Source organism: Balaenoptera ricei, chromosome 20 (assembly GCF_028023285.1).
Source record: "Balaenoptera ricei isolate mBalRic1 chromosome 20, mBalRic1.hap2, whole genome shotgun sequence".
Taxonomy (NCBI): Eukaryota; Metazoa; Chordata; class Mammalia; order Artiodactyla; family Balaenopteridae; genus Balaenoptera; species Balaenoptera ricei.
The window spans coordinates 2509324-2527383 of record NC_082658.1 but is presented as its reverse complement, the minus strand read 5'-3'; the positions used below and the strand labels follow the sequence as shown (position 1 = coordinate 2527383).

General features: G+C 38.5%; 1 protein-coding gene across 8 annotated transcripts in view; it reads left to right on the top strand.

Moving 5' to 3' along the window:
* ABCA5 (ATP binding cassette subfamily A member 5) overlaps positions 1 to 18060 on the top strand; it is a 63394-nt gene that overhangs the window by 23485 nt on the left and 21849 nt on the right. For all 8 annotated transcript variants that reach the window (XM_059908252.1, XM_059908254.1, XM_059908256.1 and 5 more), the window contains 12 exons: positions 945 to 1113; positions 2241 to 2299; positions 3513 to 3623; positions 4847 to 5022; positions 5540 to 5659; positions 6716 to 6854; positions 8048 to 8138; positions 8325 to 8464; positions 9425 to 9544; positions 12620 to 12821; positions 14989 to 15158; positions 17839 to 17966. In XM_059908252.1, coding sequence (XP_059764235.1) covers positions 945 to 1113; positions 2241 to 2299; positions 3513 to 3623; positions 4847 to 5022; positions 5540 to 5659; positions 6716 to 6854; positions 8048 to 8138; positions 8325 to 8464; positions 9425 to 9544; positions 12620 to 12821; positions 14989 to 15158; positions 17839 to 17966 — 1625 coding nt within the window. The remainder of the gene's footprint in view (positions 1 to 944; positions 1114 to 2240; positions 2300 to 3512; positions 3624 to 4846; positions 5023 to 5539; positions 5660 to 6715; positions 6855 to 8047; positions 8139 to 8324; positions 8465 to 9424; positions 9545 to 12619; positions 12822 to 14988; positions 15159 to 17838; positions 17967 to 18060) is intronic.

Genomic DNA, 18060 nt, shown 5'->3' with positions numbered 1-18060 from the left:
TCAGCTGTGTCATTAGGGCCCACTTCCTCCGTGCTCTTGCCTCTTTGTCTCAATCTGGCAGGTTGGCTCTCCTCATGGCTGCACGGGGTTGTGCTTCTTTGTTCCTGTCCAGATGGAGAGGGAGAAGGAGAGGGAGAGGGAGAGGGAGAGGGGGAGGGGGAGGGGGGAGGGGGAGGGAGGGGAGGGGGAGGGGGAGGGGGAGGGAGCCTTTCCCCCAGTAAACCCTTTGCTCCTGTCTGGTTGGCACCTGCTTGTGGCTGGAGTGGTAGCGGTCACCAGAGCCTGCCAGGGGCTCATTAGGTCCACTGGGATCTCTCTGTAGTTGGGATCAGATCCCTTTGAAACATGCAGTCATCTGGAGGAGGAGTGGATGTTAGAAAGGATGGGGAGTGTCGGTTCCCTGGGGAGAAAGGGAGAAAATACATACATGCCGTGTGGGCAGTCAGATCTAAGTCTCCTATGTCGGTCCTGGTGGCTGTGTTATTCTCCTAGTTCTAAAAGTCTTCTTTATGAACAATATCAACTTTTCTGAATACTGACTGTTTTCAAAGACTAAGACGATACTCATTCAAGCCTTCAGACTATCCAGATGTAAACTTTTCCTCTCCTGCACTCTCATTAGCACTGTGCGTGGCACGCCTCATGCTGTACGTTGTTTTAGCCGTTTAGTATGTACACGTACGCATAATGATGTAAGTTTCTGTAGGGCAGAAAATGTACCCTGCTTACATTTACGTTCCCTAGACTCTCAGGAACTCTGAAACTATTTATGGACAAGAGTTATTTGTCAGTAAAACTTATTTTTCACACACTATTGATTTAGTATTTTATGTCTAAACTTTAGATCTAGATTGTCTTAGGTTTCACAGACTGCCTTTATGATTTAATAACTAGTTTTCAGAAATAATTTGTTAGGATAACTCAGTTTTGTTTTTTTTTTTCAGGAGAATTTGGTTTACGGAGATCATCGTTTTATTTTTTGAAGCCATCATATTGGTCAAAGAGCAAAAGAAATTATAAGGAGTTATCAGAGGGCAGTGTTAGTGGGAATATTAGTTTTAGTGAAATTGTTGAACCTGTTTCTTCAGAATTTATAGGAAAAGAAGCCATAAGGTATGATTTAATCTTTGGCAGTTTAGGTCTAAGAAATGCTCATGGGACATGCCACATTTAAATCCTATCTTTTAAATAATGCATGTAAGTATGGTATCTTTGGAGATTTGGTGCACATTTCATGATTTTTTAAAAAACAGTATTAAGGGCTAATTCTCTTTTAAGTTTTTATTTTCTTTGCAGCCATTTAGAATAAGGTTGCTGCTAGGTTTGAAATTTTATGTTTGAATAGAAATTTTTGAAAGTAATAAAACCTAGTATTTATAAAGTTAAGCTATTTTAAAGTTTCCTCATTATGTAGATTAAAACAGAATAAACATAACTTTCTATTTTTATTCAGGCTACATTGTCTGAGATATACACCACACTAAACTGTGCTCTGTTAATTTCATAGACCCTTAGAAATTATGACATAATTAACTTGTCACATCAACTTAATTTCTGAGAATGAAAGAAATTCATTACTGTTCCTTGCTAGTTCAGTCAAAACCAAATTAAAAAAATAATGAGACCGAGAAAAGAAATAAAAGTGAAAGAAAAAGTGGAGGATAATTTGTGTTTTTTAAATTTAAGAAAAATGTATAAAAGCAAGGGAGAGTTAGATATTTAAGATGCAGTCAGTGGGCTGGCGGTCTGCCTTCTTAAGAGTAAAATTTAAACTGGTGAACAAGACCATTCATTCCTTCAAAAATTATGTAAAACATTTAAAGTGGAAGGAGAGAATCACTTCACATTTATAGACAAGTGCTGATGTGAAATAGCACTTGGTTTTTAATCTCCCTTAACTGATAAACAAGTATTGATTAATTACAAACAGAAAAGAATCAAATGTGAAATAAATATATAAATTGCTTGAGTCAAATGTTTCCGTTTCTTTTTAGAAGTTGGCTTATGAAAAATGAATGAATAACACTTAAAATGGAGAGGAATACTATACTTTTCTCTTGTAGTTTCTTTAAAATACTTTTATTATTATTGTCAGATTTCCTTGGTTTATTGTTTTAGTAGGAAGATACTTATGATTATTCCCATTAAATATGACAGCTTTGATTAAAAATATTATACATGGAAACACGTACTTATAGATTGCTTTAAATACTTATAAAGTAGAAAATGGTGTTTTTCAGAATCAGTGCTATTCAGAAGACATACAGAAAGAAAGGTGAAAATGTGGAGGCTTTGAGAAGTAAGTAGCTTTCCTAGTGTTCAGTCCATAGTTTTAGAGTACAAATGGAAAAACAACGTACGTAGTTTGTGGGAAATTTAAATTCTTTACCACAATTTTCTCTCTTTCCTTTAGGGATACTTCCATTTATTTATGTGATTAATGGTCATAATAAAACTTAACATCAAAGTAGTAAAAGAAAAAAGTAGTATCTATCAAGATGAAAAATAGTCAACTCTTTGAACAAATCTGTGTCCTTTTTCATTTTATTATTAGCATGTGTATACATGTTAGTTCCTTTTTTTTTTTTTTTTTTTTTTCCTTTTGCCCTAACACAGGGTTTCTCAGCCTTGGCACTATTGACGTTTTGGGCCTGATAGTTCTTCGTCGTGGGGAGCTGTCCTGACAGTTGTGGCATGTTTAGCAGTGTGTCCGTCAGGTTTCTTCAGAATCGTTAGAATATATATACACACATATACACAGAGAGTGAGAACACTGAGGGGAGGGGCGGGCGGGAAATGGGGAGATTATTTTTGAGGAATTGGTTCACACGACTGTGGGGCTTGACAAGTCTGAAATCTGTAGGGCGGGCTGGCAGGCTGGACGCTCAGGCAGGAGTTGAAGCTGCGTCTGGCCTGCAGGTCTTGGGATGCTGTCAGCCGGAGATCACCTTCATCAGATCAGGGGGTTAGAGTTCTTTGAAGCTGGGTTTTCAGCCCCCTGTCTGCTGTCTCCTTTCAAACACTGACACATCCATCCGGTGATATTCATTCTACTTTACTCCTGTTTAAATTGAACTTTTAAAGCATTTAGCCTTTTCCAAGCTATTGGTTAATTTCTAGTTTTTTGCCAGTAGATTTAACATGCCTCTAAATACCCTTGGGAACAAATTTTTGTTTGTCCTTTTGTTTTAATTCCCTTGGAAGTTCCCCAGAGGGGGTACACAGAAATCCCCCCCGCCATGTTTTGTGCCCCCTCTAAATCTGTTAGTGTATTAAAAAAAGAAAAAGCTTATTTTGTATCATTTTTCTTATTGTTCATACCATTGACTATAACAAAGAATTATTATTGTGTTATAATATTAAATATTATGTTATTAAATATGCTGGTAACTTTAAATCTGTCTTTAAATTTGTTGACTTCTTTCAAGGTTGCTCAAGTATTGTGTATTATCTTACATGGCTCAACAGAAATAAAAATCACATTTGAGACTTCTCCTTTTTCCCTGAACTAGGTTTATCCTTTGACATATATGAGGGTCAGATTACTGCGTTACTTGGCCACAGTGGAACAGGAAAGAGTACGTTGATGAACATTCTTTGCGGACTGTGCCCACCTTCGGATGGTGAGTTTTTTGACTTAAAGAGAAAAATCCCTCACTTTGTTTTATTAGGGTTATTAACTAAGGTACCATGGTAATTATTTGTCCTTGTGATATGTACCGATTGATTTTTGTCACTGATTGGGATCAACTTCTGTGTCTGTAAAGATATTTTTCTTTTTTTTTTTGATTACACACATTTGTTTTTTCTTCAATAGAAAATAAAAGTGATTCAGTCATATTTAATAGAGAGGATCTAATTTTGTACCTATTTTATCAGCTATTTTACTTGTGTTTTTGTTTACTGTTCATTTTCAAGGAAGGATAAATCAGTAATTAATTGGAAATTAAATGAGGCCCATAGACATTTTGGTTGAGAAAATAAAGACTTCTAAGTATCCAACAGTAGTTCAAAAGGAAAGAATGACGAGTGTCAGTACAATCTCCTAAAATAGATTTGTAAGAGCAGTACCTCAAACGTATAATTGTTACATGTGACTGTCCTGTAGGTGAGAATTCAGTACAGCAGCTCCAGTTTTCCACAGTAACCAAATAGAGTGGCAGAACAATTAATACTTTAATTTAAGAAAGGGCCAAACTTCCATGTATTGATTCTGCATCTTTTTAGATGTAGTTTAACTTCTAAAATTAGTTTGATTTTGTTGCTTATCTCTGTGTCACTCTTTGATGGTAATTATAATAACTTTCATTCATATAAGGATTTATTATTTTTGTTACGATTCTCCATACATTAGCACATTGGTTTAATAGTTCTTAAGTAGAGGGGGATATATTAGTATTCAGTTTATAGTAGAGAAAAGCTTGAATTTAGATTAAGTGATTTTCTCAAGGCCACACAGCTGGTTAGGGGTAAATTTTAAGTTCTTTGTTCTCTGTACTGTTGCATAATGCCTGGAAATGAGGGAAAATTGTTCCTGGAATATTAGTTAATGCACCAATAGATAATTTTGTTTAGTATTAAACTTATGGTTCTTTGCTCTTTCCACTCTGTAATATGCCCTGAAAATGAAGGAAAATGAGATTGGAATATACGTGGCAGCAAATCACCAGTATGATGGTGATTTCCACCAGTATGGAAATGAGGGTGCGTTGTGTCCTCCAAATCTATATTGACTCTTATTTTATGTCTATTACATACAAATAACTAAATTATTAGTATATACTAAAACGTATATACTTTTTGATACTTAATATATTTAATGTAAATACATATATTTTGCTTTTAGGGTTTGCATCTGTATATGGACACAGAGTCTCAGAAATAGATGAAATGTTTGAAGCAAGAAAAATGATTGGCATTTGTCCACAGTTAGATATACACTTTGATGTTTTGACAGTAGAAGAAAATTTATCCATTTTGGCTTCAATCAAAGGAATACCAGCCAATAACGTAATACAAGAAGTATGTTATTAAATAGAAATCTTTACTTTTATTTGCTGTAAATTAGTAACCTTGTGCAATAACTTCTGTAATAAAAATATGCTTGAAAATCTAAATATAAAACCTGTTCTGAGCCAGTAAACAGAAAGTCATTATAAAGAATTAGAACTTGGAGCAAAAGTTTTAGCACATAGAAAATAGTCCTTGTTTCATCTGGAGGATTCTGGTCTCTCAATACAGATGTTTCTTTCTTTTCTTTTCGCCTCCACCCCCTTCCCCTGCCACACAGACACACACGGAGCCTTTGCACTGATCCCCTCCCACCACCTAGGGGTCACAAAAGTACAGTAGACCTTCCCATCAGGAATCCTTTTAGCTGTTATTTCAAAATTATACATGGATATATGTCAAAATTAAGTTCTGGACTAAAAGAACATTTTAAAAGTTGATATTAAAATTGGAACACTTAAAAACTAATATTGATAATTATGTAAATGATGTGATTTAAGAAACGTTTATTGACACTTTACTTTCATAGGTGCAGAAGGTTTTACTGGATTTAGACATGCAGGCTATCAAAGATAATCAGGCTAAAAAGTTAAGTGGTGGTCAGAAAAGAAAACTGTCTGTAGGAATCGCTGTTCTTGGGAATCCAAAGGTAAGCAGATATTAGTGTCATTGATGAGATAATTTTAAGTTATGTTGAATAAAAAAGTGGTTGTAGAAAGATATACATACACACGTATAAATTTTAAACATACATAAAATACTGTACGTTATTATGGTTGTAATTATAGTAATAAGGTTTTAAAACTGAAGTCAGAAAGATATACAGCATCTTTAATTTAGTGGTCATCTCTCAGAAGGGGAATGGATAGGACTGACTTTCTTTATATCTGCAGTGTTTTATTTCTTTGAAAGAAGATCTGAAGTAAAATAACATTTGTTAAAGTTCAGTGGTGGCTATAAAAGTATTGTTATATTTATTATTCTCTTCAGTTTTCTATACATTTGTAATGGTTATAATAAAAATTTCAAAATAAGAACGAAATCAAACGAATAGTTCCGTTTTTCACTGTTCTGCTGATTTGATTTTTTTGTCTGTTTTGTGCTCTTCTCTGTCCGGCAGAAACAGAGAACCAGCTGGTCACTGCTTTGCACAGTGTTAGAAAGCTGCCAGGTGCACACCTGCAGCCAGGAGCCCCCTGGGTCCCCACCATCCTGCCACACGCCCTGCTGCTGTAGCTTGGGGAGGACTGTGGTTCAGGCTTTGTGTTAATTTATCTTCCTCCCAATCCCCACCACCATACTTTCAAAATTACAAATAGTCTTAAAACAAATTTCTTTGCCTGAGCTAATACAGAACATAATTCTCTAACAAGCAGTTGTTACATCTACAAAATTTAATTGTTCAGGTAAAAGCAAAATACTCAGTGTTTTGTATTTTAGTTGGTCTATCTGATTGTTATTATACTTATGTCTTATACATTACAGACATTAGTATTTTAAAACTAAACCAAAGAAGGTATTCATATGCCAAACCGATAGTTTTTTAAATTTATGCTAACTCACGTATGAGTGGGAAACTCAGACCTAATACATTTCTGATTGGATAGGGTAACTTTAAGTGGGGAAGGTTTGCAGGGTCTGCATGAATTTTATATATTTTAGTTTTCCTGAGGATGCCCTGCCTTGCCCACCCCTTTGCACACAGGTACTGTTGCTGGACGAACCGACAGCTGGAATGGACCCTTGTTCTCGTCATATTGTTTGGAATCTTCTTAAATACAGAAAAGCTAATCGGGTGACAGTGTTTAGTACTCATTTCATGGATGAAGCTGACATTCTTGCTGGTGAGATTTTTACTTTATTTTTAAAGGTTAAGGTCATGGGGCCAAGTGGGAGATTAGACATAGAAATGCTAAATTCTGAGGAATAAATAAGTAAGCTGTGCGTTCCTCACAGAAAAAGGTATTACAGGTTTTTAAGCTTACATGTTTTTGTGTTGTGTTGGGCGGTCCCCCTGACCACCCCAGGTCCAATGATCTGCCTCGAAAGCTCACAGGACTCGGCACAGCCACACCCCGGGTGTGAGTTATGACAGTGAAACGGAAGGGGTTCAGGGCAGAGTCAGCAAAGGGCAAAGGCACATGGGACGAAGTCCGGGAGAAACAGGCAAGCTTCCAAGAGTCCCATCCGCACGGAGTCAGCCAGGGTGCGCTCCGTCTATCCAGCAGCGAGTTGTCCTCTCGCCCAGGGTTGTTCATTTTTGTTCTTGGGGCTGGCCGTGTGGTACCCTCTGCCTCACACGGGCCACCTGCCGGCCGCCCAGCAGGAAGCAGGTGTCAGCCATGACCTGCGTTGCCAGTGCAGCGCAGGTGCCGGGGGCCAGCCTTACCTGCTCAAAGCCGGGTCTCCAGACACGGGTCAGGAGCCAGCCTCGTACGAGGCCTGCCTAAGCTTAACGGCCTCAGGCCAGTGCTAAACACATTCACACACAGAAGAATCCAGGTTGAAACCAGCACATGACTTGAGTAGCTGTGACAAGGTCCAAGGCTCTGAGGTTCCCGAGCAACCTCTTTCTGTTCATAATACAATCTAATAAATTGGGCATGTCATTCATTTTCGCAGTAGTATCTTTGTTTAAAAAAAACCTAACGTTTTGTTTCTGTTGCTTTTTTGTCGTTTTTACATTTGGCTATTAAGGAAGTTGTGAAAGCGCTTCTGTTAGTAACCTTATAGGAAGAGTCTGAGACATTTGGAGCATATTAGGAAAGTAGACTGTAGACTTACACTGCCTGGGTGGAACCCCTGGCTTTGTCACTTAATAGCCACGTGAAACGTGGGCAAACTGTACACGTTCTTATTGCCTTCCTGTTCTCATCGAAAAAGCAGGTGATGATAATCTATACCTTCCTCATAAGGCCGTTGTGATAATTTAATGAGCTCATACACTGGTGTCTCATAGGATAATCCAGAAAATATAAATGCCAATTATTAATGCTGTTACTAACTCTGAAATTGAAACGCATATCTCTTTTTGCAGATAGGAAAGCTGTCATATCACAAGGAATGTTAAAATGTGTTGGTTCTTCAATTTTTCTCAAAAGTAAATGGGGGATTGGCTACCGCCTGAGGTATCATTCATTCTTTATTGACTTGTTCCTTATTATATTCTTGACCTATTGTTACTATGTTTAAGGTTTGCCATGATGTGCTTTGGCCATTTTTTTATGGCACTAACTTTAACTTAAAGCATTAGAATTTACTTTTGGCTGTTGACTGAGTAATCATAAAAAATTATGGTTTTTGGTTTTCTCTAGCATGTACATTGACAGATGCTGTGCCACGGAATCTCTTTCTTCTCTGGTTAAACAACATATACCTGCAGCTACTTTATTACAACAGAATGACCAGCAGCTTGTGTATAGCTTGCCTTTCAAGGACATGGACAAATTTTCAGGTATTCCTTACTTTCCGTTTCTTGACTGCTGAACCAGGTTCTTGCATTGGGGATGAGTTTTCTTAATTTACTTGGTTTATTTTTCTATATAATATTTACGCGCTTGCAGGTCGCCAGAGTTAATATTCCGCTTCTGCTTTACTTTGCTTTTGAAAATCAGAAATGCTGTAAGCTAACATTTCTTTTTTTTATAAACGGCATGCAAGAAACTCCAACTAGTGTGTTAACTTACGTAAATAATTGTTTGTTTTATTGTCAAGAAAGAAAGAAATGGTTCCCTTTTTTTGTTCTGGGAATAAGAATATAAATATACATATACACAACATATATACATATGTACACACACAAATGTGTATACACACACACACAGTTGTTTGTATAAGTCCTAAGCTCTTTTCCAGTTTCATGATTTCATAATGAATTACATTTTTGTACGGTAAACCCTTGAATTATTTTATTTGTGACTTTAGTTTTCTGCTTTTTGATGAGGAACTCAAACTCAGTGTCCTTTATCTGTTGACGGATGACTTAATAAACAAAAGGATATTTCTTACTGTTGAAGATATGTTATGCAGAATTCCCATAGCATTCCTATAATTAGATAGAAATTTTCTATGCGGTTTTCTGCGGTTTCCTTTTGAGAATAAGGAATCATTAATTAACTGAATTGAAGTACATGTGTCAATGTAATGTACTCTGCCCATCATTCTGTCTATAAAATATTTCTTAGTTTTAATTTATATTATGATGCATGTCTAATAGATATATATCTCCCTAAACAAACATTCCTTGGGGTCCTTAGCAATTTCTAAGAATGTTGAAGGGGTCCTGAGACCAAACAGTTTGAGAACACTGTGCCAGCACAGTAAATTCAGTCATATACTATTTTAAAAGGACATTTTAGAATAATTCATGATAGTGTGCTTAATGACACAACGCTCTTTCATTTTTCTCCTTTAGGTTTATTTGCTGCTCTAGACACTCATTCAGGTTTGGGTGTTATTTCTTATGGTGTTTCCATGACGACTTTGGAAGATGTATTCTTAAAGCTAGAAGTTGAAGCGGAAATTGACCAAGCAGGTAAAAACAAAACTAACGGCACATTTTAGGCAATGAGCCACACAGATAGTGATCAAGACAAATAATTGTAGAAGCATGTGGAATTTACATTTTGGGAAAGAAAGGGTAGAGATAAACAGGTAAATAGATATTTACAGAGAGTGATAGGAGTTATGAAGGAATTAGTGGGGCAGTCTCAGGAGGCAGATAGCTTAGATGGCATCTCAGGGGGGGACTGGGTTGGGATGATATTTAAAGTGAGGCCTGAATGGCAAGAAAAGTGAGATTTCATTGCAGAGCCTTCCAGATAAAGGGACTCGCTACTGCAGAGGTGTTGGCTGAGGGATGGGTTGGATGTTTCTGATGACAAAGAAAGGCCACCGTGGGGAGCCAAGGAGAGGGTAGCACGTAGTGAGCTCAGAGCTGGAGGCCAGGGGCCACATCATACTTAGTCTTTGAATGTGTTTAGTCTGGAAAAACATTTTGTTTGTTTTCTTTTTTTTTTTTTTTTTTTAAACTTTGGGTTTATTTATTTATTTATGGCTGTGTTGGGTGTTCGTTTCTGTGTGAGGGCTTTCTCTAGTCGCGGCAAGTGGGGGCTACTCTTCATCGCAGTGCGCGGGCCTCTCACTGTCGCGGCCTCTCTTGTTGCGGAGCACAGGCTCCAGACGCGCAGGCTCAGTAATTGTGGCTCACGGGCCTAGTTGCTCCACGGCATGTGGGATCTTCCCAGACCAGGACTCGAACCCGTGTCCCCTGCATTGGCAGGCAGATTCTCAACCACTGCGCCACCAGGGAAGCCCATTGTTTGTTTTCTTAGTGTGATATGAAGCTACCAGAGAGTTTGAAAGCAAAGGGGTAACGTGATCTGATTTGCATTTTTAAAAACTGCATTCCGGTTACTGAATGACGAGTGGATTTAAGGGAAGTTTGGAAGCAGGAAGAGCAGTTAGGAAGCTATTGCAGTTCATCTTAGTTTGAACTAGGATGGCTGTGCAAATAGGGAAACATGAAGAGCTCGGGGTTCTCCTAGAGGCACTGGTGGTGACTTGCTGATGGGCTAGCGTTAGGGGTTGAGGAAAGGGAGGGGTCAAGAATAGCGTCTAAGCTTTTGGCCTGAGAACTGGAAATGGAATTGCCCTTTCCTGAGAAAGGGGGAGCAGCAGGTTTGTGGAAAGAAGGGCTCCAGGTGTGAATTTTGGTTACGCTGTTGAGAGGTTTAATAGACATCCCAGTGGAGATGTTGCCTCTGGGCTGTTTGATTCACACACTTGGAGCTAAAAGAGGGCGTTGGGCTCAAGATACAAACGCTGGATCCGCCTGTGTTCCGATGGCCCCGTGGGACTGGATGAGGTGCTTCGGTGGCGAGCGCAGACGCAGTGGAGGGAAGCCCCGAGGGTGAGCAGTGAAGGGCCAGGGAGGGCTGACCGGGAAGGCACCAGTAGCGCTCCTTCTGTCTTCACGAAAGGAGATGCGGGAGCTGGGGCAGCGTGGTGTTTGAGGGCAGTTCTCTGCTGACTGCTGTGAAGAGGAAGATGGCGGCAGAAAAGGGGGGTTTGGTAGCTTAGAAGACGGGGAATGTGGAAGGGTGGGAGCCGGTCATGACCTTGACACGAGTGATTTCAGTGGTGCGGTCGAGATCCGTGCGGTTTAAGCTGAGAATAGGTTGAAGGGTAGCGAGACTGGTGTGGTGCTGGGTCCTGAGAGTGAAGGAAAAGGGACGTTTCTCTCAAACGTGGAGGAAGAAAGGCGAGTTTACGGTGAGGACGTAGGGGGCGGATTGCAGCTAGAGAAGAAAAGTTTACGTGAAAATGTTGGATCATCTGGAGCGATAGCAAGATCTTAAATTTGTGCATCCGTCAGTTTGATGAAACTGAGTAGAGACAAAGGTATGGGAATGGAAGAAGTAAAGGGAGCTAGAGGTCAGCATGTAGAATGCGTTAACAGTGAGTATGTCTGTAATACTGAGGATGGCGGAGAGAAGTGGGCGGAGAAGATGCTTGTGTGCGTGGTGCTCAGTACTTTCAGGCATACGAAGTAGTTTCTGGAAACGTCTGGGAAGTGGGAATAAAAGTGAGAAGGGCGAGCTCTGTTCAGGTATTATTCACTTTCTCTACAGTACCTTTAAGCCCATTATGCAAAATAAATTTACCTCTAACGTCAGCTTGCTTTCAGTTTGGTCGATTTTAATTGTTTTATTTTTTAAAGATTAGTATATATCAGATTCTGTAGAAGGCCAGTTGGAGCTCTCTGAATACTATGATTGTGATATGCAGTATTTCAGGACCTGCTTTTAGTTTGATTAGTCGCTGTGTCAGGGGAAGACAGGGACTGGACTTGGCCATCTACTGAGTCATCCGTTCAGACTGTTGAGCTGGTAAGATGCCAAGACAGCCAGGTTGACCTTAAATATTATTTTATACATTATTCTGCTCCACTCTTAAAATTTTTAATGTTTACTCATTTCTTAAACTTAGCCTAAGTCCTTCTTCATACCGAAACCAGTTTTCGTCTCTTTTTATTATTTTTCATCTCTTTTAAGTTGAATCACTGTTGTGAAAATAACATATCTGGATTTCTATCCCCATCCAGTAGTTTTGTCAGGTTTTGGTCTAATGGAATCAATCATATAGCATGTCTCTTTTGCTTATATTTATTCTGGTTTCTTTTACTTAATGTAATGTTTGTAAGATCAAGCTACTATGGTTATACAATAGTTTGTTCACGTTCATTGTTTTACACTATTCTATTACAGGAATATTTCATGACTTATTTATTCTTTCACCTGTTGATAGACATTTGGGTTCTTTCCAGCATGTGGCTATTGGATAGGGTACTAGCTAAGGATATTCTTGTACATGTGTTTCAGTGAGCCTCTGTACATAATTCTGTTGGATTTATACCTGAGAGAGAATGTCCTGGGTCATAAGCTGTGCACATGTTCAGTTTTAATAATATTGCCAAAGTATATGACTGTCCCCTTTGGCCTGTATCACTGCCAGGTGTGTGCTACTTTGAAATTTACATGCTTCAGAAAGGTTTTCATCTTCTTAAGGAATATAACATAAGTTTCTATCGTTTTGTTTTGGCAAATAGATTATAGTGTATTTACTCAGCAGCCACCAGAGGAAGAATTGCATTCAAAACCCTTTGATGAAATGGAGCAGAGCTTGCTTATTCTTTCTGAAACCAAGGCTTCTCTGGTGAACACCATGAGTGTTTGGAAACAGCAGGTGTTTAAAATCGCGAAGTTTCACTTCCTTACCTTGAAACGTGAAAGCAAATCAGTGAGATCAGTGTAAGTATAATCGCTCTTCCGTCTATGAGTTGTTTTTTTAAGGATACAAACTGGATTTACCATCTTAGTCTTTAAAATGTAGACATATGTAAATAATCTATGTAGTTTTGAAAGATTAAAACGGTAATTTCACAATGTCAGAGAAAAAAAAGTATACCTCTAGTAATTTCATTGACTATCATGAGAGCCTTAACTCTTTTTTAAAACCAGCATTTTTTTTTTGTCTCATCTATAAAATGAGGGAGTGACAAATAATTTTCTCTAATTGTGTAATTTTTGAATTACTGTCATTGTATTTAAATTTTATTTTGCATTTACATTTTTCACAATTGTTTTGCCTCTATTACTAATATTTATGACCATTTTTTTGGTAAACAGCAGGAAGAATAAGTTTTATCCTTATTTATCAGGTGAAGAAACGGAAATATTAAAAAGGGCTTATAGCTGGTAGAACTGGGATCAAAATGACGTCTTTTCCACTTAGCCGTGTCTCTCTCACTTAGGTTCCCACGGGCTGCTAGACGTTGAATTACTTAGAAGTAACGTTAAGTACTTTTATACACCACGCTGTCTTGTTAGATCCAAAATGGCGGTAGAAATAAAACTTAATAATCAAGAATAAGAGCTTTGTTATATGTTTGAAATATGCTGAATTCATTTGCTTTTTGCCCGGACTTATTCAATATCAAAGAAATGTCAATCACATATCTGATTTATTCCTGTGTCAGCATTAGTGAGAGAAAAACCTTTGTTTAAATCAGCATGTGTCCGTTTATTTAATTGAATACTACTCTCATAAAATACTCCCTGATAAACAGTAAAAGCATCTCGGCTCTGGCTGCCATAACAAAGTGACAAAGACTGGGTGGCTTGAACGGCAGAAGTTTATTTTCCCACAGTTCCCGAGACTGGGAGTGAGGTCAGGGTCCACGTGGTCGGGTTCTGTTGAGGACTTTTCCTGGCTTGCAGCTGGGCACCCCACTCGCTGTGTGAGCACACAGGGAAAGAGCCAGAGAGCAAGCTCTCTGGTGCCTCTTCTTCTAAGGGCACCAATCCCGTCATGAGGCCATGCCCTCGTGACCCCATCTGACCCTGATGACCTCCCGGAGGACTCATCTTCAGATGCCATCGCTTTGGGGGTTAGGGCTCCTGCGTATAAATTTGGGAGGAGGGTGACAGACATTCAGCCTACCACAAGAAGTGTTCCATGGTCAAATCTGTATTGACCATGCATGTAGAAAATATTGTAACTTACATTTCCTCTCAAAGATTTGTCCATTAGCATAGAAAAACACATGAGCCTCTCTATGGTAAAGAAATTATTTCAACTTTGTTTAACTTGGAGTTTCCAAATATTTTTTAATCATGAATTTTGTTTTTAACCTAAAACACCCATTAACTTATAATGGAACTAGAGTTCAGCGCAGTATAGTTCTGCTTACAATTTAAGAATGACTTAAAATTATAGGGTTTCTGAAAATTATAAAATGCTGATGTGTGATAACCTAAGCTCTCTCTACCCACTGTTGTGACACCTGTCACACACACTGTAGAGATATTTTGCAGGCTGAGACGAAAAGTTACCTGTCTCTCAGGTGGAAGGGCATTTTGAGTGGGTAGTAGAATTATGTGCTGGGCCAGCGGCACACGATGGTCCTTATCACTCACTGTAGAGGAGAAATGGAAATTGATGTGGTTAGGATGACATTTCAAAGATACGAGTCATCCTCAGTTTTCACTGTATTTTTATTTTCTTCACTGCATCTAAAATATTTTTGTATCAGATATTTTCTAAAATATTTGGAGAGTACATAGGATAGAGGTAGGGCAGGGAATAGTTCCTTCAGGAGAATAGAGATATAAATGTGATACAATGTCTGTTTTGTTTTTAAGTTATAACTACAGGTTTACATGCCCTATAACAATTTCAGGGTGGCTCTGATCTAAAATATACTTTTATAACTTTTAATTTTATCATTGAATATTGGCTTTCTTTCCAATATTGTCATGAGACCATTTTGGAGAGTAGAATTTGTACTCCCAGGTGCAAATTTTTCAAGCTTTTTTTTTTTTTTTAATGAGTACCTTTTAACTGTCATGTGAAGGAAGATTGTTTTGTAGATTTACATATTAATGTGCCTTGAACTGTGTATTTTTTTCCTTTCAGGTTGCTTCTGCTTTTAATTTTTTTCTCAGTTCAGATTTTTATGTTTTTGGTGCATCACTCTTTTAAAAATGCTGTTGTTCCTATCAAACTTGCTCCAGACTTATACTTCCTAAAACCTGGAGATAAACCTGATAAATACAGAACAAGTCTGCTTCTTCAAAATTCTACCGGTGAGAGTATGTGCAGGTTTGTGAATGTGTGTTGGTGGGGCCTGGGGTGAGGGGTAGATATAGGTCAGAGATTTGGATTTTAGAAATATATATACGGGAAAGGCGTGGTCTGCGTGCATGAACCTAAATTAAGTAAAACTCCTCACTGATGCTGAGTAATATATTACAGAAATGAAATTTTGGTTTAAGTGTAGATGACAGTTTTAAAAATGTTCTGATTTATACTGTTTATAATCATAAAATTTCCTTTTTTAAGAGTAGCGACATTATTCTCAGAGCAGCATGTTTCATCTCAAAGTTTATGATGCGCAAAATAAACTTCAGAAGTTGAAACACCCTCTTTAGAAAGAGTTACGGCATGTAATATTTATGCAGTTATATATCTAAATAGAAGTGTTTGAACAATTTTTAAGGACTATCTGAAAAACTAGAACTAAGGACGATTGTCTTAGAAATCTCTATGATCACATACATTAAATTTGTAATGGATATTTTTGGACTTGCTATTGATTCTTTTTATTACATAATTACATCAAATATGAAAGAAATTTTAAGACATACGGCTTTGCACAAACCTCAGAATAAATTTTTAAAAACCTGATATAGGACTTTGATTTTCAAAATATTAAAACCTAATTCAGAATTTGACGTGAATTAGATGTTTCTACACCGTCTCCCATCTGTGTGGATAGTTTATAATCCCAAGGTTCTTGAAGAGGAAAGTGAGCTAACTCTGTCGTTTACAGTAAAACAGAAGCAGCTTCATTTGCTTATCTTGCTGAAATATGTTGGAAAGTTGCATTTCGTTTACCCTTTCTACATGCACAAATTCTTTGGAGTTTAACATTTCCCAACACTTCACCTGTATTCTAGTATCTTTCCTTTTTGATTCACTATTAACTGAAAAGCTTTGCCCGGTGTTAAAATAATAGTCATAGTTAGGGACAGTTACAGATGGCCGTTACAATCATCACTCTTCAATTCTAGCTCTCTGTTTGTGATGTAACCTTTATTCTTTTGGAGGAAGAAGGTATTTAGTGATAGAAAGCACTCTTGAATAGAAAATGTTATGCTTCGCAATTTATTGCTCCCATTAGAATTCTTATTTTGGTTTTAATTTACATTTCACATTGCTGAAAGACAGTACTACGTGGAGCCTTACACTCTGATATTGTGACTTTTTTTGTGTGTTTGGGGAATTGTACATTATCTCAAGTATTTCTGCTTGGCGTTCACTCTCACTGATCTGCAGAAATTATAGTATTTTCAAAGTTTTGTCCCATCTGTTAATTTTAAGTATTTCTAGAGTTGCTTACATCCGTCTGTCTTTCTATCTATCTATCTATCTATGTCACATTTTCCTAGACCTTGTTGCTGGTCCTAAAGGCACATTTCCTTTAGGGTTCACTGGTCTCTGTGTGTATATATTGGTTGGTGTCTTATCCTCCTGGCAAAGCTTTCTGTTATCACAGGTGATACAGTTCCTTCAGTTATAATAGAGCCCTCTTCTCGAGAGGACAGAGCCTCTCTGGCATCTGGAAGTGAGAGATCAGTTAAGGCACTAGGTTGGGAGTAGATGTCTTATCACTAAAAGCACCGTTCTCTCTGACATTCACGTTTGTTGCTGAGTCTGAGCCACCGGCCATGCTACTCAGTTACTGCCAGTGTTTTCCTTTGTTTGGTTTTGATTTCTCTCAAAGCCACCCTTGTCCGTCCTTGAATCCTGGCTTTTGTGATGACGGACCGAGAACTGTTTCCACTCATCAGGCACGTTGGTATAGATTTAGACCTCGGACAGGATTCAGAATCTCCCCCCTTGGCTCCAGGCTATTTAGAGAATATAGATGGAGACCTGGTTATGGGTTTTACTATTTTAAAGTAGTAACGCAGTTGACATTTATGCAATTTGTCTGTTCAGAGCATGCAGCAGTCCTCCAGGGAGTGATGCCACCTAACTCCTCACCCTGGCTCCTCCCTCTCTGAGCGTGGCAGGTTACCTTGTAGCATAAAACTGCCAGCTAGGTTTTTACTCTCACCGTTGAACCAGATCGCACATATTATAGGTAAACTCTGAATGCGGGTAGTATCAGTAGCAGCAGCGGCAGCTGAAATGGCGCAGTTGCTGTGTGTCAGGCTCTGTTCTGAGGTCTGCGCGTCCGGACCTGGATTTGAATCCATGCTGACTGGTCCCAGAGCCAATGTTCTTAATCATGTCTTAGCTAATGGAGAGAAAATACTTCTTCAAAAACAGAGCTCTAGGGGGATTCCCTGGTGGCGCAGGGGTTGAGAATCTGCCTGCTAATGCAGGGCACACGGGTTCGAGCCCTGGTCTGGGAAGATCCCACATGCCGCGGAGCAGCTGGGCCCGTGAGCCACAATTACTGAGCCTGCGCGTCTGGAGCCTGTGCTCCGCAACAAGAGAGGCCGCGACAGTGAGAGGCCCGCGCACGGCGATGAAGAGTGGCCCCCGCTTGCCGCAACTAGAGAAAGCCCTCGCACAGAAACGAAGACCCAACACAGCCATAAATAAATAAATAAATTAATTAATTAAAAAAAAAAAAAAAAAAAAACAACACACAAACAAGCAAAAAAAAAAACAGAGCTCTAAGTGTTACTAAAAGCCTGTGTCTGTTTCTCATTTAAACTGATTCTTTGTTATTTGCTTATCTTCTAATACCAGACTCAGATATCAGTGATCTTCTTAGCTTTTTCACCAACCAGGACATAATGGTGACAATGTTTAATGACAGTGACTACGCGTCTGCCGCTCCACACAGCGCAGCTTTAAATGTGATGCAGTCAGAAAAGGTAAGAGTAGTGTGTGGGATTAAGATATTTCCTCTAAAATCAATCGTTTGCTGATTTGACCTTATTAGTTGGAAATTAAAATTTACATTTGGAA